Below are 21,148 nucleotides of genomic sequence, written 5' to 3' on the forward strand. Positions count from 1 at the left end.
CTGAGAGGGGAGCCAATATCACCCACGGGATGAAGAATTTGACCAGGAACTGGGAAAACTTTGTGGCTTCTTTTGTCAGTGACTGAGGTTTTGTCAAAGTCTGTCTTTTGCTTCTTTTCTCTCTGTTCTGTAAACTGAAGTGCTACTTCAGGTAAACACCTCTGAGATAACAAATGAGAAGTACATATACTTTTCATAAGTACTGCTACCAGTATAGCTCTGGATCCTATTTGGAATAAACATTCCTTGGGGCTTTGAAGAGCGGATGTTGTATGAAAGAGCAAGGAGAATGAGGTGAAGAGTTCCTGAACACTTATTTCTGTGGTACCTGTGACTATAGGGGAAAGATTTCCTTTAAATGGAATATCCCTTTGAAGATAACACAATTCTCCTCTCTTGCAATTTAACTTTCTTGACTAAATGTATAAGAATCTTCCTGTCCTAATATTAAAGATATCTGTTGTGTGACTCTTTCAAACCCACAGGATTATTACAGTATTATAAAGAAACCTATGGATTTGATGACCATTAAAAAGCGTCTGGAACACAATTATTACACAAAAGCTGCAGAATGCATTGAAGACTTCAACACTATGTTCTTGAACTGCTATATATATAACAAGGTATGCAAAGCATAGCCTCTTACCAGTAACCAACTCGATGGAACAATACAAACAAGTCTGAAACAAGGAAATGGTTATTAAAACCTGCAGTCAATATTGTCATGATGTTTTTGAAACTTTTCTCTGAAAGGTGGGGGGCTTTGCTGGGATTGTCTGAGGGCATGTAGGCAAAGTCTAGCCTGCTGTTACAACACCTGAGAGAACAGGTCTTTCTGCACGAGGATTCTGCCTGCGAAATCTGTGTCTTAGTTGCAGAGCTGATGAACAGTAAGCACCATGTAACTGCCATACAGATTTAAGGCTAGCAACCCTGAAGCTGTGTTTCACTCCTCCAACAAGTTTAATTAACCTAACTTGAAGTGAGAGCATGTCCCTGCACTTGGATGTTTGTTGGCTGTCTTAGTATTTTTAATCTTCAACAGCTTTTTTCAGAACCTAGGAATGAATGAGTTACAGACCTGATGCTTTTTCCCTTTGCTGTGGGAAGTATGTGGATATAAAGCAAGTAGGACTGTGCAATGGGACAGAGGGAGAAAGGGTATTTCAATAATGAACCAACTTTTGTATTAAAGGGCAGGGGGCAGCGATGACAAGGACTTGTAGATCTCTCTGGTACTGGTGTCTTTTTTCAACCCATTGGAGCAGGATTCTGTAGACTGTTTATTTTACAAGGCAGCCCTCTGTTGCTGCAGCCTCTTTTATTCTGAATGTTACTGACTGTATTTTGCAGCCAGGTGATGACATTGTGTTTATGGCTCAAGAACTAGAAAAAGTGTTTATGCAGAAAATAGCCCAAATGCCACCAGAAGAAAGACCTGTGATTCTCAACAAAGGAAAGAGAAAAGGGAAGAAGCCAGAAGGTAAGGCCTGTGTGTGTTGAATTACTAATATGCTAAACAAGAAAAAGCTGGAAACAGAGAATCCTCTGTAGCTTGTCACAACTCAACCATGGAGTAGCTGGGGTGTTCTCAAGCTCTTCCCATATAGACAAGTAACAACATTGCTATAAGGCTTTAGCAGGTTCAGTGCAGCCATAATACTTTTTAATATGTGCTAGCTAAATTTCCTGTTTTCTACCAATAAAGAGTATTTAAGAGGAGGTAAGAATCAGTAGTGTAACAGCATAGCTTCACAGGCAAACATCTGGTAAAATGCAGTACTCTTGCTCACAAAAAGGATGATTCAGTCAAGACATCTCAATTATGAGGGAATTACACAGTAAATCCTTGAAGTGACATTGAGAAGCCTAATTGCAAGGGCCCAGGTGACTAGCTGCAACTTGGTACTCATCACTGACTTCCTATGCTCTTCAGGGTCTCCTGATGACTTGACTTGCTTTCTCTTACTGTTGTTTGTGGTCCGGTGGTCCTTGTTGCTGGTAGTATTTGAAACAAATGTTTCTTCAGAACAGTATTAGTTTGATAGATCTCTGTAGCTTTCTCCTCAAGGTGTATTTGAGGAGCAACACCACTTTCAGTGCTCTGGTAAATGGATACAGAAAAGCAGTGGATTCCTTGATCCTTTCGTAAGAATCTTTAGAGGGGTTAGGAGGAAAAGGAGGATACTCATCTGGCTACCTGCTCTTAGTAGCTTATTTGGGTGAAATCTCAAGCAAGTCATTACCTTGACAGAATATGTTGGTCAAACAGGAAGAAGTGACTTGAGAAAATACTTCTGTTGAGAAATGTGTTGGAAGCAGAGTTAGCCTTTTGGTTCTCAAATGATTGCAACAACTTGATGTTTTCGTAACACCATCTTACTGGTATTGATGCTGTTTAAGCCCCCTCCTTGCCTTTGCGCACACAAGCATGTGTCTTGTACAAACTTTTAAACATTCTAAGAACTTCTTTTTGAATTGGACAGTAGAGCACACTGCTATGATCAAGGAAGTTTCTGTCCTGTCTCTTGCAGGCTTTGGATTTAGAGACATATCTATACACACAGCTTATTTCCCTTTAAAAAGACCAAAAAAAAAGGCAACTGACTTCTGTTTCAGGGAACATCATGGTGTTATTTAGTGTTGTGTCACAGAAACTAATAGGCGTGAACATCTATGGGAACCAAACAGAGTTACAGAGCTGGAAAAGACATTGGTAATCTAACCAGCCAAATCAAATCCAGAAAAACATTGGTCTAAACCATCCTCAAATCAGTGGTGGATATCTGTAATATATGCAGGTCTTAGCTATGCTTAAGAAACTGGAAGCTTCATGATGCACTTTGATGTACCCTTTGCTGCTTCATCTTTGTGTATGTGGAAAACAACTTGATTCTCTGCTTGGCAGGAATGTTTTTACAATGCACAGGTTTGTGTGATGTCTCTGTAACCTTCCCTCTGAGATTACTCTGCAGTTTCCCCGAATATATGGAACTTAGGGTGTAGGTGCTGAGTAGAAGAAGATACCACTGTTGTATGTATGTAACAATGCCCTTGTTTGTATTTATTTGTACAGTTTGGGTCTGGAAGGGTGATTCTGCTGACATTCCTTCAATTTGGCTATGAAAGAAATTAACTGCAACATTTAAGACCTAATTTAAAAATTTTCTGTTATAAATAACCAGAAACACAGCAGCCCAATCCTGGGACCTCAAATGAACGAAGCACAATGTGGAAACAAGCTGCAAGCAGTGAGCAGCCTCCAGCGATGACTCACGAGCTCCACCAGGTTACCCCAGCCCCTCTGCCTGCAGCTCAGCTGGCTGCTTTAATGCCTCCTGCGGTCCCTATCTCAAGAGTAAGTTTCCTCAAATCACTTTCAGAAAGAAATGTATTGAAATTGCTGCTTCAGGCACTAACAGCAAAGTCATAGGAGCCATGCTTAGTGCAATATCTTTTCAAAACTTCTATTGTGATGGAAGATAGTAAGAGACCTCTATTAAATTGTCTGTCTCTGCTAAACAATTAGGCCAGAACCAATTCTAGACACTAAGTAGAAATTGGGATGACTGCTTGGTACATCTTCTCTTATTTCTTTGAGAACATTTTTAAACCACATTAATAAGGTGAGCTTTAAGATGGTCACACTTGAAGTTTACTACTATAATTCTGCAGGCTTCACCTCGGTGTAGAAATGGTTCTTTCCTTGAGATGTAGCTTATGGTTTTCATATTAAAATAAAGCTCTAAGTTCTATTAACAACTTCTCATGTTTTTTAATGTCAATCAAATGATCAATTCCCCCAAGATAGCATGTTTGCTTAAACTATAACTGTCCTGGAATGTGTTTGTAGCTCACAAAAGCAAATTCTTGTTAACTGCAATGTGAATTGTATGTGAACATCTGACATTTTCATCAGATAAACACTCCTGTATTGACTTAGTTTTGTTTTTGCTCTTCCAATGAGGAACAGGCACATGTGCCAGGCTCTCCTACAGTGTATATTTACACTTTACTGAAGAGTCTGAACACTGATGACAAAGCACACATTGTATCACTTCCAAATCAAATACCACCCAGGTTAAAGAAAAATAGAGATAAGCCTTGTACACAAAGCCCTAACTGGGCTTAAAATGAATTGCAGTAATTTTTCTCCCTTTCCTGTGGCAATCACCTTGTGGTAACATCATAATCTACCAGCTTCTTGGGGTCTTCTCAAATGGCTAAAAACTGACCACAACCTGAGCTGTAGTGCACCCTGGTCTTTCCTTGACATTCAAGATTGACGTTGGCATGCTGATCTTGTTTTCAGTCTAAACTTGCGGAAGTGACACATTCTGCTGACTTCAATAGCTATGCAAGTTCTAACACTTCAGATTTTTTTTTGTGTACTCTGAAAGCAAACTGTTCTGTCACTGTTCTGGGCACCTGTATTTTAGAATGTAAAATTTTATTTTCCTAGGCAAAAAAAGGTGTGAAAAGGAAGGCTGACACTACAACTCCTACTATTTCAATATTCACAGCAAGTGGTGAATCTTCTGCAACATTTAATGGAAGAAAAGCTGTTAAAGCATGCAGAGGTGAAAATGAACGTAAGATACCAAATACGCTTCTGAAGAGACACTTGCCAGATTCTCAACAGTCACCTCAAATTCTTAAAAAGATTGAGTTGTCAGAACAACTAAAACATTGTAATGCAATAATTAAAGAAATGTTTTCAAAGAAACATGCAGCATATGCCTGGCCTTTCTTAAAGCCTGGAGCTGCTGCATCTTTCTCACTTGGTGAGGACCAAGGGATCACCAGATGTCCTACAGACCTGGGAGCCATTAAAGTAAGTATGTTTTAGAGGAATTAGACTATTTGTGTGCTTGCTTTAACAAGTTGTGTTATGACTGGTTTTTAATAGTGTTAGCTGAAAAAAGTCATAAAAGTGCTGTTTCTTTGAAAGAAATAATGGGCATAGAAACCACACACACTTATCTCTCAACAAATACAGCCACAGCTTGCTGAAGAAAGTCTTCAAAGTCTGTGTGACCATATCATGGCAGCTAAGCTACTCATGTGTTGAACATGGTAATATTAGTAGTGAGGGAATTACCATCTCCATGAAGTAGCTCTGAGCAGGCTGCATATTAATATCTTTTGTCTGTATACACAATGCTCTTGCTAATGCTCTATAAAACAAAATGCAATTCTGTAATGTCAGCTCCTGCTTCTCTTTGAATCTCATTAACTTTGAGGTGCCCTGGAACCTCAACACTGGATATTTACCTGTCATATTTCACATTTTCTGTGAAAAGGAACATTTCTGGTTGGAGATATTTTGCAAGTGCTTTGTGAACACTGGGCACATCTATCTGGAGTTGAAGTATTTAGCCAAGATCCACTTCTGTGGGGAGGGTTGAATTTCAATAGTCTATTGAATTATTTTGAAAACTGACTTGTACAATATAAACGTTATTTCCCTGTTTCTAGCCCATTACTTTGACTCAAACAATTATGGAATAGCTTTATAAAAAATACCATGCTTAGAATCAAAACCAAGTGCTGAGCACATGACTAAATAAAATCACCTGAATGCTCTTGTATTGACCTTGTGCTGAAACTAGTACAATACTACAGTGCTTACAGCACTTACAGTTAGCAAATCTGCTTAAAAGAGGAAATTCTCTTACATTGTTACAGGGACAATGTTGAGATGAGAAGCAGGTGTTTCCATAATGGCTTTTACAATATTTACTGTGTTGATACAAGCTGAACCTGTCAAAATTCTTTATTTTTTTTGCCAGTTCATAGTGATGCTTTCTACTTCTAAGCCCTAAATGTGCATTAATTTTATTTTCCTCTAGAAGAAGATGGATAACTTTGAATATGGAGATATACAAGAATTTGCTAGAGATGTTAGATTAATGTTCATGAGCTGCTACAAAAGTAATCCTCCAGACCATGAAACTGTTGCTATGGCAAGGAAACTTCAGGTAAGCTATCACTTAAATCTGACTTGAGAAATAGCAGGGCTAGAAGATTCCTTTGTGGTCATCTCATGCTCTGATGTTGCATTTACTAATGTTACCAATTACTGTGTTGCTGTGTAGCTCTAGAAAACAGGCAGCAACTTCATAATGCTTTTAGAAATATGGAAATGTACTCACCTCTCTGCCATCCTCAAACCTAACTCTTTAGGACGTTTTTGAAATGCGCTTTGCCAAAATTCCTGATGAGCCTGTTGCAAGTGTTCATCTGCCACAGCCTACAAGAGAAATGACAGAAGCTAATTTCAGTGAGAGCAGTAATGATGACTCTTCAGAAGAAAAATCATCTGAAGACTCTGACCAGGAGAGAGCAGCGCATCTTGCGAAGCTTCAGGAGCAAGTAAGCATTAGTATTCAATGCACAGGACTACTATACTCCTCCTGACAATGTCACTTGCAATTGTCCATTCAAAGGCTTGGCAGCAAGAATCAGTATTTAAAAGGTTCTACAGTCATTTGTCTGTCTTAATACAGAAATATGTTCCTATTTGGAAGCACATCCAAATGTTAGGTGAATAGTGCCTCAGCAGATACAAACTTATTTTAGTGAATCTTTGCTCCTAGTACTCTTGCCTATCATTTCTTCAGATGACTCCTCCAAAAACAAAACTTCCAAAAAACAAAACTGTTGCTGTGGTATGATGAGAGCACCCAGATACTCCACACATAGCTTAGTGGCATATTCCCCTAACAATCACATTTCCTTCATATGGTTGAAGAACTGGTTTTTTTTGCACAGTCTCTTTTGAGCCACACAAAAGCAAGCAATTAAATTCTATTTCAGAAACCTCACCATGAGGTAAAACAGGAGGAATTTCATGCTAATGTGAAGTATGGCTTTGCTTTACTGGCAAAAAGTGGAAAGCGTCTTGCTTTTGCTTGAATTTTGCACTAACCTGTTGCTGCTGTATCTAGAAGCTATGGGGAAAATTAGCATTTGTTCTGCTAGTCAAATGAGGGACAGTTTAGTTCTCAGTATTTGTCAGAGTAGCATATGCATCATAAATTCATGAATATTAGGCCTGGGGACAACCAGAAGTCTAAAAGACAACCTTTGCAATAGTGAAGTATTTCAGTGTAACTGAATCCTAATTCTCATTGTCTACCTATCTTCTTTCAAATTCATATGAGGTTTAAACAAACTTGTGTTGAGTCTTCAGAGAAAGCTGTTAGAATGTCCCAACTAGCCATTCTATATTGCAAAATACCTGGGGTTTATGGGCTGAAGATGCACAAGCCCAGTCAGTCCCACTAGCCTAATTCAGTAACATTGTAATGGTCTAACCTGATGTCAGGCACTTACATGCTTCCCAAATGCTTGAAATTAAAGAGAAGCTGCTGAATACTCCTGCAGTGACTTATGCTTTTTTATTCTTCACTGGATGCTAGAAGACATGCTGTTAGCAATGTCTGCATAAAATAAGTAGCCTTACATCTTCTATATACATAGATTGTGACTAATACATAATATAGTAAGATGCTTAGAAATTAAACCTTAGAAAGCAAACACACTGTTAATCTGTTCAGCTGCCACAAATCTCTTGTGCTATTTAGGGACAGTTTATTGTTCATGCTATGTTGCCTAAGACTATCAGTATTATTTTTTGATAGCTTGAAGCTGTTCAGCAGCAGTTGCAGGTTTTGACCAGAGCATACTCACCTAGACTGAAAAAGAAAAAAGGGAAGGCTAAAAGGAATGAAAAAAAGAACAAGGAAAAAGCCAAAATAAAAAGCCTGATTCAAAAGAAGAAAAACCTAAACCACAAGAAGAAATCTAAGAAAAAGCTATCTTTAAACATGTAAGTGTGGGGGACTTGTGTGGGTGTGAAATTATTTTAAACTGCTGTTACTGCAGTACACTTTTTTCTTGCAGTCAATCAAAGAAAACCATGCAGCAGGTCTTCTTGGCACCTAAGTCAGAAGATGAAGATGGTGCCAAGCCTATGAATTATGATGAAAAAAGACAGTTGAGTTTGGACATAAATAAACTCCCTGGAGATAAGCTTGGGAAAGTAGTCCACATAATACAGTCAAGAGAACCTTCACTGAGGAACTCTAACCCTGATGAGTTAGAAATAGACTTTGAGACTTTAAAGGCTTCAACACTCAGAGAACTAGAGAAATATGTGGAAACTTGTTTGAGGAAGAAACAAAGAAAGCAGCGGGGTATGTAATATAAATGATGCTTTTAAAAAAGCCAGTCTAGGTTTGTTTTCTGTTTTGCTGCAATGTTAACTTCTGTTTCACATGCAGCTAAAAAAACGACCAAGTCAAAAGAACAATGTAATTCTGAGAGGAAACAAGAGCTAGAGAAGAGACTACTGGATGTCAATGGTCAACTAAACCCAAAGAAGGAGAACTTCAAGTGTAATGTGACTCTTTTATTTATTTGCAATAGAAATAGGTTAATGTGTGATTATCTCCTTGGGCTTATGGTACTACATGATGTCTTGACAACATCCTAGAAATAAAGGCTTAAAGAAGCAGCTGAAATCAATTGCAAAGAATATGTTGTGGGGAGAGGGAGGAGGCAGGCCAGGGAATCTTTCCAACTAGCATCTGGCTTCTTTACAAGGAAGAGCATAAACTGGCACTTAACAAAGACTTGTGTCCAGGGGAACAGGTATCCATGTAACTTCTTATATTCAAAGCTTCTATCAGAGCAACACACTTTGAAAACACCTTTTGACTGCAAAATCATTATAAACTGAACTAAATCAACCCTGCAGATACAAAATAGTCAGATGGTGGGGAGGTGGCAAAAGATGACAATTCTGGAGTACATATGGCTTGGGAAAGAGGAGAGCTGGCTATAGATAAAGACCTCAGCATGCAAGTCTGGCAGCAGCAACAAGCACAGAAACACTAACAGTAGGAAAACTTACAGGCTAAAATTGCTTGAAATTGTGTCTTAAGGCAGTACGGTTTTAACCTACTTCAGGGTTGTAAGTTGTGTGATTACAGCTCCTCCTTGGCTATTTCATTCATTCAGCTAGCTTGCTGCTGGTAAATTTCCTTCCTCTGTAAAGGTCTCAAATCCACTGCTAAATGGACAGAGAAAAAGGAAATAGCAGATGAGCTGTTATATGGGAGAATAGACCTAACAAGGTTGATTCTAGACTTGTGCACCATTACTGTTCCACTGCTGGTTGTTACACATTCCTTTTTTGTTGTTTTCCTCCTGCAGCTGAAAACAATGCTGAGCCCAGTATTGGACCGAGCAGACTGAGTGACAGCAGCAACAGCAGCAGCTCCTCGGACTCTGGCAGTGGTTCCAGCTCCTCAGATAGCAGTGACTCTGAATCGGGTCAGAAAGCTTCCCTTTGTGTTTGTGTAGGCAAAACATCTGCCTTCTCAGTTAGCATCTACTGTTCCACACACTGACCAAGGATTTTGGTTACCCTTGTAGGTCTGTTCCATGTTGAAGGCTCAATTCCAGTGCTATTCAAAGGGTGTCTTAATACTGTGTCTGGGCTGGAGAACCACACACAAAAAAAACCCCATCCATTTAATTTATCTGGGACCAAAATTGGCTAGAAAGAGGTCTGTGTATCTAACCTGGAGTCATGACTATTAGGCTATAACTTACTCTTGTGGTTTTGATTCCTTTTTGAAAGTGTGTTTTATTTTCATCTTCTGGTGTGCAGCATGAAGAATACCTTACCTTGTGGATAAGGCCTAGCCCCCTAAAATGAGGGGCAAAAGTGCCAACAGCATTGACTGGAGAGCCGAAGTCTACTCTGATGCTTAAGCTAGCTCATGTTTTTTCAAGGGACGTTACAGTGCTGCAGCATCAGGATATCAGAATGATGTTTCTGTCTGTACACAGAACTCTTTAGTTTTCTAGAACAGAATGGATCTGCCAGACTGGAGGTTACACTGTAGATATCTGTAGGAGGTAACTGTGGGGCAAGATGAATGTCCAACCTTCCACAGTGTAGGGAAGCAAACGCAGTGAAGTCATTGATGGCAGCCAAGACCTTGATCCTGCATGAACCTTTGTGTTTGTTTATTTTTTTAATATATCTGGGAGAAGTTTTCTAAACACACCAAGCTGAAGTCAAAGTATTCAAGATAAGAATGTTCTTTTCAGCATGAGGTTTGGCTCTCTAGGTACAACTGCAACTTGCATCTTGTGGATATGAATAAGGAAACATGTGAATGACTGATTCTTCTTTTTCTGTTTCCCCTCTTTCTGCTCACCTCACTGCATTTACATTACAGAAACCTGCTCAAAACAGACAGGAACCAGGCAGAACTGTCCATCTTCCATGCAAAAGTCTAAGGTAAACTGATTGGAATGTATATAACGGTTTTGCCCTAAACAAAGTTATTTGTTTCATACAATGGTACTGGAAATGACACAAGTTTATCAGGAAATAATTAATGCAGCTTGAATTCTCCTTGTTCTGTAGGACTGATTTACATGGAGAAGTAAAATCTTCTGTTTGTTAAAAGTAGCTTATGCATCTGTATAGAAACTGATGTACTGGGAGAACTCCTGAGGCTTTTACCTTTCACAGTCATTGTGGTGATCAGTGTTGGGTGAAGGAGAAGGTGGGAGGGAGGGAAGAGGAGAGAAGGCTACACATATTCCACCCTACCTAACCCACCAAATTTAAAAACAAACAAAAACCACCACAACAAAAAAGAAATTGTTCCAAGTTGATCTTTGAGTATAGAATTTACATAATAACCAGTGTAAACCTCACTTAAATACTTTATATAGCTACAAATAACCTCATTTGTAGACCTCAAAATAAATAAATTGTAGAACATACTAGTTATTTTCAGGATACTTTATATTACTATGGCATTATTACGAGCAGTAGCAGGTCTATCTAGAAATCATTTTTAATGCCTCTAAAATGGAATTGCTCTATTCCTGTCTACAGAGCAGGTGTTACTTCTTGTCAGTTAGCTGCCTTTCACGATTTTTCTTGAAGCTACCAGAGACAGATACCTTGGATTTCAAAGCAAGATCATGGTGCAGCCTTCGTTCTTCTTACAATAGATTTGCTTTCACTTAAAGCGCCTAGTTGGATACATGCAATCTAGGCTGCAATTTTATTTTTCAGCTGCTCCTCCTGCATCTGCATAAAGAAAGACTGAGGGGAGGAATTATGCAATGCTGTTTGTTTAAAAACTGCAGCTTTTGCAGTGACAAAGTTACAGCAATGAACTTGAGAAATCAGGATACTGGAATTAAGCTTCAGCTTGGGCAGTTATAACAGCCCCTAGCTGGCTCTGAGTAATAACAAACATCATACTTCAAACCCTCACATTTCATTTTGTGCTCATGGGTTTTCTGTATCTGTCAGACCAAGGCAGTGCATTTTATCTCATAGGTTTTTGTCATCTAAACTCTTTGAAAATGCTAGGTTAGTGTTGCAATGCAGGGACTACTCAAGCCTATAAACAGAGGAAATAAGGCAGTGGTGGGGAAGGGGGACTAAATAGCTACAAAAATTAAGATTTGGCTGGATTAACTACTGCAATTTTTCTAGACAATACCACTGTGTTTCCAGAGGACATCCTGCAATGCCATTCTGCAAGCACAGCCCTCATCTCTTACTAGTAGCTTGCAAAACTGTGGACCATCTGAACTGCAGCAGCCACCTCCCAATGTCCTGCCGAGGCTTCAGCCTTTTCTGAATACAACACTTAAACCACCAGAACAAAATGCCAAGTCTCCTTCAGGTAATATCTTTATGGCAAGAATCATGGCTGTATTTGCTGAGGAAAGAAGGGATGTTTGTATTGTCCAAAAAGCTTATCTTGGGGTTTTGGAGGTTAACAGGTGGGTAAAGAAAGTTATTACAGAGTATGGATTATAAAGAACATGATTGAAATAAGTGTGGCAGCACTGAGGAGTGACTGGGTTTCAGATTACTGGGGCACTTGTGGTGGAGCAGAATAGTATTAAAACAGGGGGATGTTTTTGTGCCTTCCTCTGAGGTGGAAAATGATACTTTAAAGAACCTGGGGTTACAGGAAGTGCTGAACACCTTAAGGCAGGAGTTAGATGTCTGAACCATTACCATCCCTCAAGTTCATGTCTGAATTCCCTATGAGCTGAATTCAAGGCTTGGTGCCATAGGTGCTCTGAACTGATTGCTGTTGTCTAGACATATTGGATATTAAGTTGTTTAGAAACTTGTTCCAAGGATCTATTTTCCCTCCCTTGCTTCAGAAGGTCTAATAGCTTCAGACACTTCTGAGTTTTTTTGGTAGAGACAGATTGAGCTGGTAGCTGATTAACTGAGAAGTCAATTAGAAACTAATTAAAAATAACTGTCTCATTGTACAGCTAGGATACATATCTCCATATCTAGTTAATCCTCAGTTATGAACAGTGACCTAATTTTGAGATGTAGGACTGCACTTGCCATGTTAGGGGAAATCATACACTGCTTCTTTCTCAGGTATAATCAAAGCTGGATCTGCTCTGCATGACGCTCCAGACCAGCGAACTCCTCAGAGCACTCCAAGGACAAATCAGTCTTCTGGCACCCAGTGCACACATGTTCTTCCAGAGGTGAATAACGCTGCTTTCCAATGCATTCGTTTCAAATAAATTACTTAAAGCACATTCTTATCCACTCAAATAAGATCTGATATATAATATTTTAGGTTTTAATTTGCAATGAAGAGCCACTTAAGGTTTACAACAAAATAGTTATCTAAAATCCCCACTAACAAAGTCATTCTTATCCTTTAATAAGGCATTAATTCATGGCCTGTTGGCTATAGCACAACAGGGAAGACTTTGGCTGATCAATATATCAAGTTTATAATATACTTATAAAGCTTACTTTATTTTTTTACTTCTATAGCTTAAACTTAAGTAAATCTTGCACACAGGATAAGCCCACCCTGTCAACCTACAGTTTCACATAAGATATAGCTTATACTGTATGTTCCTGCTATCTAGAGATATTAATCTTATAAGCTCAGCAATACTCAGAAGACTCTAGAGACTACCCTGGAAAAGGGTGTTGCTTTTACTTCGTGTTCCTAAAGCCATGGAAACCAGGGCCTTCAGGGTCATAGATGAGGCTGTGAAATATTTAGTCACTGTTGATTTGTGTTAGTATGCTCTTGGAGAGTATCCTGGTTAGAAGGGGCCCTGTGTTACAAAGGAAGTTATTGATGTTAGTGAAGCAGCATGATCTCTTCCATCTTAAGATGTTTAATTATCTATCTCAACATGGTTTCAAACATAGCTGCTTTAGGTTTTAATAGCTTTTATTTTCTGAAGTGGATAGAAACTGCCTCTGGAGTCTGAGCACAAGAATGTGTCCCACAAGAAAGGAAGAGCAACTCATCCTTTCCCATTTGTATCCAGTAGCCAAAGGCAGCAAGCAGTACCTATTGTGAGACTGGGGTCTGTACAACACCTTCCCCAGTGTGAGGGGATTACCACAAGCTTACACGGAGCAAAGCTACCCCTGAACTGGAGCCATACAGCTGCCCTTCACCCAGCCTTAGCTAGGGTGGAGCAATCTGCTTTACAACAGCAAAAAACTTACGTTGTACTGTGTGAAGGGTTGAAGAGCTTGTATCAATTTCTCTCATTCTACCCGCTCTGTCACTTGGTATCTCTGAGCAGTTCATGGTCTAAATCCAAAGTGTTAATGTAAGAACTTGTTTTGACTACCATAATGTGAGTGAAATGTAATTCTTCCCTGGTGTTCACAGAAGCTAGAGCTGCAACAATTTACTGCTCTAAAGTAAAGCTTCTAAATCTTTAATCCTGTTGCTGTATAGTAAGAATCCACATGTTTAGCACTTCAGAACCTATTTTGAAGTCTAACTTCTCTTCTAGGTATCTGACACAACTTCCCAGGTTGATGGTGCTGACTCAAGTAAACACGCTGAGAAAACAATACATCTAGACAAATCAAATAAACTTCAAAGCAAGGCCAGTGACAGAACTGCTGATTCAATATCCTTAAGTCAAGAACAAAGTATGTATTGTCATAAACTGTAACTGATATCAGGGTGGCAAAGTTAAAAATGTATATGAACCTGGCTTAAAGAAATAAAATGTTGAACACTTGTACATTAATTGGTTTGCAGAAAAAGTGGTGAAGTCTTCCTTTTTTCCTTTTTGATTTGCTGCCATTAAAAAAAAGGAAAAGTTAAATAGATGCTTGGTTCTTGTTCTGTGATAAAATATATAATGCAAATGACTTTTTGATTTAAGAACTTAGCTTTCTGAATTTAGTACTAGAGATTACTAACCTGGTCTTCTTGGAAGTCCAAGAGAACCAGTGGTGCTCCAATCTGTCCAACTGCAGTGGCCTTTCAGCTGTCTTCTGGTGAAGCTTCATGAAGCTCTTTTCCCAGGGCACTTTGTGTATTTTGAGTTACTATCTCTGGCTTTTGGTGACAAGGATCAGACCGCAAAGCAATGTCAAACAGGCTTTCACAATGGGACAAACTTGCAATTACAAGAACACAGGTTCCCTGAGAGCTGCATTCCATACAGGGATGCATCAGACTTCATACACACTTCTAAAGAACTGAGCTGGACACTGACCACCCATGCTGAGAGCCTCGTGTTACCAGACATGACTGTTCCTTCACTCTTTCTTCTCTAGGCTACCTGTGTAGGCTTGAACAGGGAAGGAACAAGCTTTTGAAAACATGATGAAATTAAATGGCTCAGCTTTCTCCCTGACTAACTCTTTAATTCTTGTCAAAGAATAATGCTGGGTACATGAATTGCATTAAAGCAACTCTAAAGATGGAGATTTAATTCTCCAAAATGTTCTACTCAGTGTTTTCATGGTCTTAACATACTGATTCATACACATACTGATGCCCTTTGTTTAGACTTGCAGCAGCTGGAGCTGGTACCTGGGTTCCATGGATTCAGCTAATGTTCTTCATCTAAAACTTAAATTCCTGTCCCATATATTGACTGTAACTATAAAGATCCTGGTGTTACCTGCATATGTTAAAGGACTAGGAAAACAAGCAGGAATAAATCAACTCACTGTTTTAATACTCACAGTCAAAAAAGCATAGCCAAAACTACTGGGAAAGTTTGCTCCCTTACATACTTATTTACTGCTTAGTTATCCCTCTTAACTCCCTAATCCTCATTTTATTGGTACTGTTTCTATCTTCTCCCCTCCTTCAAGGGGCAGTTGTGTGGACAGTTGTAGAGGAGGTCCTGTGTTTAATATGGGAACTACCCAGTAATAAGACTCTGAGTACACTTGAACATCAGCAGAGCATAGCGGAGCTTTTAACGCTGTTACGTGACTGTAGTTATCTGTCCCCTTCCATGATACCGTGGTGTTTGGCTGTCCCTGTGATGACACACAACCCACCTGTGCTTGGTGGTATCTTGGCCTTTTTGCTATTAACTCCTGTAGAAAACTAGAAGTGGGGAGGGGAAGAGCAAAATACAGGCTTTTGTTTCTTAAGACTTTATTAATCTGTATCTTGGCAGGTAAAACAGGTTGATTAAATTGATCTTAATAATAGGCTTAGGTGGTTTGAGGTATGTGAAGCTCTTTGCTTTATTTTGGAATATTCAGTGCTCATGATTGTCAGGTTTCTTATGTGAAGACTCAAGCTGCCGGTATGAGGATAAATTATTGATGAAAGAAAGATGCCTGTTGTATTAAGAGGGGACAGCTTCCTATACTGCTTTCTGCTCTGGAGGAGAAGTCTCTAACAGAATTTTTTCTAGGTAGACTTTGCTTATCTGGACCTGGAATTCATGAGAAAGGAGATATCAGGATTCAGAACTCTTCAACAGGACTTGAGAGACTTCAGAACTCTTTCACCTAATTTTATTCCACTGTATAGTAAAAACTCTCCTGCTCACTTGCAATTATACTATCTCTGAGGCAATGCATGTGGGCACAGGTAGAGGTCAGGCAGTGTTCTTGATGGGACTTTGGGAGGCTGAGAGGTCTTTCTGAAAACTGCTTTTATGACAAACTGCCTGAGGGTTTGCTCTGCCTTTGGCATTCTAGATTCAGACATCAGAAAAGACTTACAATTTCCTATGGTCATTATGGTATCTGTTCCTGTGTTTTGAAAGGCTTTTTAAGTTTTAAAACGTTTGGGGAAAGTGTTTTTCACCCAAAGTAGTATGGATCTTCTACGGTGACACAGCGTATTAGAACTGTTAACCTAAAGTTAGTGTTGTCCAATTAGCACTTGCACTTTGCCTGTGTAAGTGTTGGGGTTTTTTTCCCTCACAAGCAATAAAGAGGTAACAGTGTAAAGTATTCATACATCCTGTAGGTTACTGGAAATAGCCCCTTCTGGCTGACCTATTTTGCCCTTTTATTTTAAATTTGGGAATGGAAACAGAAGAGGGCTGTGTGGGGAGGAGACAGGAGGTGAGCAACCGGCAGGGTGCTGTTTTGAGAGTTTTTGACCAAACTTCTGGGGCATTCTGCTGGGACCTCTCCTAGAATTAACCAGGAGTTAATTTCTCATTTGTAGTTGAAATTAACCACTCCTTTCCTGCCACAAACTAGAAATAAGTGGTCTGGTTCAACTTAAGCTTAGGAAATGTTTGGGAGCATTTCTGTCATTCTGAACCAAATAATAACAATAAAAAACTGCAGGGTATGTTCTTAAGTCAACTTCTAGAATGACTAGATTTCTACCTCTTAAATTTGAGGAAACACGGACCATAAAATTAATGTGAGTAAAAAATCTTTTTTATTCTTCTATCAGGTCATTCTACACCTAATGATAAACCTAATGGTAAAAACACGCTAGAGCCAAAATCCGAAGGTCTTCCAAGAAAGGTAAGTGTTGCTTAAGTTCTGTTTGAGGAGAAGAGCTTGAGAATACTTACTAGTACCAATAATTCCCTGTCCTGGGATCTTTCCTGAAAATCTGGTCTTTTATGATTCAAATATTTAGTGTCTGATAGGTCTTAGGTATTGTCACGAACTATACAGATTTATCTATTTTCTAGTGCTAAAACCAACCAAATAAAAATCTACGGGCTTTGATCATTTCAGAAGGTAAACTATATAATATTAAGTTAAAAATAATATCTATATTGTCATGAAAAATACAGCTTCTTATCTAGTTTAATATTTAAACTATCAGTGTTCCTTGATCTAGTTCTAATATTCAAGTTACTAGTGTGCTTTCCTTTGCTGATCTAGTAACAAAAATAAGAATAGTGTGGAATACAGCCTTGGGTACTATTGAAAAAGCTGTTCTGAAACAGGATGATATGCTTTTGATGATATTACTACAACTGGGAAACAATCTGAAGATTTCCATTAAAATTAAGCCAAGCAAAATATTTCCTAGCATCATACAACAGGTTATCTTAAATGGAGGAACAGAAGAATTTTCTTACCCATTATTTAATTTCTTCTGTGGTAATCAACTATTTGAAAATATCAAATCAAAATTACTAGCCTAAATAATTTACTGTCAGCCTCTAGACCTAAAAGTTTGTATTAATACATGGTCTGTTGAATTAAAATATTCTAGGATTTTCTTTAGGCAGCTAAGTTTCAGAAAGGTAGCTTATTGAATTAAATTCAAGAAGTATGTATTTCCTTCATAAACATGTGACTTTCTAGTAGAAGTGGTACTGCTTAAGAATCCTGGGCTTATGCTGGTTTATGCTGTGAGGAACATGCCACTAGAGGTGGGAAGAATAAAACAATAAAACTGTTGTTATATAAGGATTATGTCTAGAAATGAGATTGATGTTCTCTGTATCAAAATATTGTCAATAGACCTTGAATAAGCCCAGTCTTGTGAATTCATGTTTTCTGTAACTAAAAAATACGTGACTGTAAAGGATTAGGTAAGAATAGCTACAAGTGCTAATAATTTTCGCACATTGCTAAAGAATCTCAAAGTTGAAGAGAAAAATGTCAAAGTCTGCTTACATTGCTGTATTTGCACTAATATTCTGCCAAAGTGAGGATATTTAGTTGTAGACATTCCCAAATAGGTCTAGTCAGAACAACATTGTTCTAATGTAAGAACTAAGCAGAGAATGTATGATTAGTAGCTGTGGAGTATTTTTGCCTCTGTTTTCCTTTTCCTCTGATAATTTCAGGATACGGGATTTAAGAACAGAGATTCCTGGGTAAGCTTGTGTAAAATGATGAGGCTTCCAGCTCCAATAAAAACATCTGCAGAGAGCTTCAAGCATTTCAGGAAAGCGGCACTAAAGAGGAGGAGTGGGCAAGCACAGGAGTTAAAAAGGCCTCTGGAGCAAGCTGAGAGTGAACCGCAAAACCTTCCTCAAGAAAAAGAGAGGTTTGTAACCACATCTGTTTAAATATTATTCTAGATATATATGTGGGTTTTTTTGCTTGTATGCTTTATGTGCAGGGCCTACAATCTGGATCGTTAAATAATAGTATGGTCTTTTTGTCTTCTACAAAAAGAATTTCAGCCTCAGGCTGCTTAATTGATGTGATGTGTGCCTCCCATCACAGGTAAGGAAGCAACAGTGCTGAAGAATAAAAGTCAGCTTTATAAACTGATAATACTGTTATTTAAAGTCGTATAATAAATATGGTTGGCATGGCTGCTGTTACAGTTGAAACATACTTGGTTAGTGATGATAACTGTACTGGAGCACTGGTATGATGCTCCACCTCTGTGCTCAGGATATGCTATAAGAAAATAAATTTACGAGTGCAGCTTTGCAATTCAGTAATGATTGGCTAGAATCTCTATCGAATCTGCTGTATGCCAGAGTACCACTTGATTAGCCAAAGAAAAAGGCAAATCAGGAGTTTTTGAATTAATAAAGACCTTCAGCATTCATCGCCTCCCCTCCAAAAGTTCACTACTGGGTGGCTTTGTTAATTCAGGAACAAGTGGTTTAGATGAGGTAACTGCCGTGTGACAGATGGAGGGAGCTCAACCACACTCAGCACAACTGCACATCCAAAATACACAAACTGGCTTTTTCCCTTGCAAATCGGTATCATTTCAGCAGCCAAAGAAACTTTTCAGGTGTTAGTTTTCCAGCTGTGGTGATGTTTGGGTTTTGTTATGAAGAAAAAAAAGAAGAAATAACTTTCATCCTATACTGATCTCTTCTGCTTTCTTTTAAGGGGCCACGAATGCACAGGATCGGATGCCATGGCAGTGACAGACTGTGAGCCCCAGAAAGAGCAAAAGGGTGAACAACTGCCCAAAGCTCAACAACACGCTCTTGTTCAAGACCGTAACTTGGCTAGAAAACTGGAACAAGAACGCAGGAGGAGAGAAGCAGTAAGTAGCTGCCTCTTGCCAGCTGATCCTGTTTCAACTTCAGTAGTTAATAAAAAATGTTAGCTCAGGTCCTTATTCTAAAGGGCCTGGATGATTGAAAACAAAAGAACTACTTGAAAAGTTAGTCCAGAAAAGGAAACGAGAAACTCAAAGTAGGTCTTCAAGTGGTGGGATATGAGAAACTATCTGCTTGGTCCTATTACTCCCATAAGCTTAGAGTAATTGCATGGTAAAATTAAAATTGTAAAGGGGAGTCCCTGCCCTTTGAATAATTTCAAACCTCAAGTCTTGCAAGCAGTATATCCTCTAACACATTCCACGTCAACAGAAGTACCAGTTGTTCTGTTCTGGTCTGAAATATCAAAACTGAGCCTTTTTAAAACTAACTTACTGGGTTTATTGATGCAAGTGATGAACTTTGTTTTTTTTAATTGCCACTATTTTTTTAGATTTTTTTTTTTTTAATTCACAATGTTGTCCAATGGGATGTAAGAACTGCAGTGTGAGATCATGCCAGCTTCAGATAAGGTCTAGTGAAGTTTTCATTCTGTTCAGCTCTTTTCAAGAGGACTTCAACAACATGCACACTCGAACTTGTAATAACAGAGGAAGCGTATGCTCTTGGGGAAGAAGCTTTTTAGTTTTTTCTTACATCTCTATTAAATATTTGATCTGCATAGTATTAATTAATGTCTGATTGCTCTGAAAACAAACTAATTCACTTTCTTGCAGATGGCTTGTACAATTGATATGAACCTGCAGAGTGATATAATGGCATCTTTTGAAGAATATCTTGAGTCAAAGTTGTAGTTAATATAGAACTTAACTTCAACACTACTACAACCTGTACAACTTCGAAAATGTAACAGTTACAAGCGTAAATGTTAAAACCACTTTAAAGAGCATGCAAGCTCCTTTCAAATGCTTAATTTTAAAAGCTTGTTCATTGACACTTGAAGCAATACAAGATGTTCTTTTTTCTTGTTTAGAGTACATGTAATCTAGTCTGTTGCCCACTACAAAGTAGTTCTTCTTTTGATTACAGTTTTATGTTGTGTACATACAGGAGACAACATCAGCTCCTTGATTCTTTTCTCATTTTTTTTAAATCAATCTTTTTCAGAAACACTTGAGAATCTGTTATACTGAGCATAGCCAAATTCCTGTTTGACTGTATCAAGTCATAATATACACAACATGCACCTATAGAAACTACTTTAAACCAAGGTCTTGTTGATTATGTGATTGCTATTAAAGCAACCACTTCACTATGACATGCTTGCATGGAATGTGGGCTGTGACAAAAGATCTCTATAATAGTGATAACTTCTAAAGGACGTGTAACTTTATTTATAATCCTAGTTAAAAATAAAAGTTTCCTTGGAACTCTGTAATTTCAGCAGCAAATCCTGTATACTTGTGTCTTAAGGCCCAGACATGTTGGCCTTCTGTTTAATGTATTTTATGTTAACATAACATTTGGATAAGGGTGCAAGCATGTTTGCCAGATGGTTCTGGTTCGTCACAGAAAGAAATTATCTAAACCATACCACTTCTGGCTCCAGTGTGAAAGACTGGCTGATTAATGCAAGATTTTATTTGGGATACTTGTCTGAAGTAGAAACTAAAGTGTAAAAACTCTACATTCTTGTTGATTACATATAGCTATCTCAAGTTAAGTACAAGACTAATAAAACATCGTTTTATAGAATTAATACCAACACACAATGTACATTACAGAGATAATGTTTGGTTGAAGGGGCCCCCTTGAGATAATCTAGTTCAGTGGTCTCCAGACCTCTTCCATTATACGCCCCTGTAAAAAATTATAAGGATGCACCCCCAAGACACATATACTAATTTATAAA

The 21,148-nt window shown here is 38.5% G+C and overlaps 1 protein-coding gene across 1 annotated transcript; it reads left to right on the plus strand.

Moving 5' to 3' along the window:
- Nucleotides 1–497: 497 nt before the first annotated feature.
- On the plus strand, nt 498–20,090 carry BRDT (bromodomain testis associated; the record flags this gene model as incomplete). Its single annotated transcript, XM_080348687.1, is given in 18 exon segments — nt 498–623; nt 1,354–1,483; nt 3,186–3,358; nt 4,463–4,834; nt 5,853–5,981; nt 6,187–6,375; nt 7,647–7,834; nt 7,909–8,201; nt 8,289–8,402; nt 9,223–9,359; nt 10,262–10,321; nt 11,564–11,735; nt 12,461–12,573; nt 13,864–14,005; nt 16,749–16,822; nt 18,109–18,329; nt 19,121–19,280; nt 20,013–20,090. Coding segments are annotated over 18 exon segments (2,856 nt in total). The 5' UTR covers nt 498–512.
- Between the last annotated feature and the right edge of the window lie 1,058 nt (nt 20,091–21,148).

Source organism: Nesoenas mayeri (assembly GCF_963082525.1).
Source record: "Nesoenas mayeri genome assembly, chromosome: 8".
Classification (NCBI taxonomy): Eukaryota; Metazoa; Chordata; class Aves; order Columbiformes; family Columbidae; genus Nesoenas; species Nesoenas mayeri.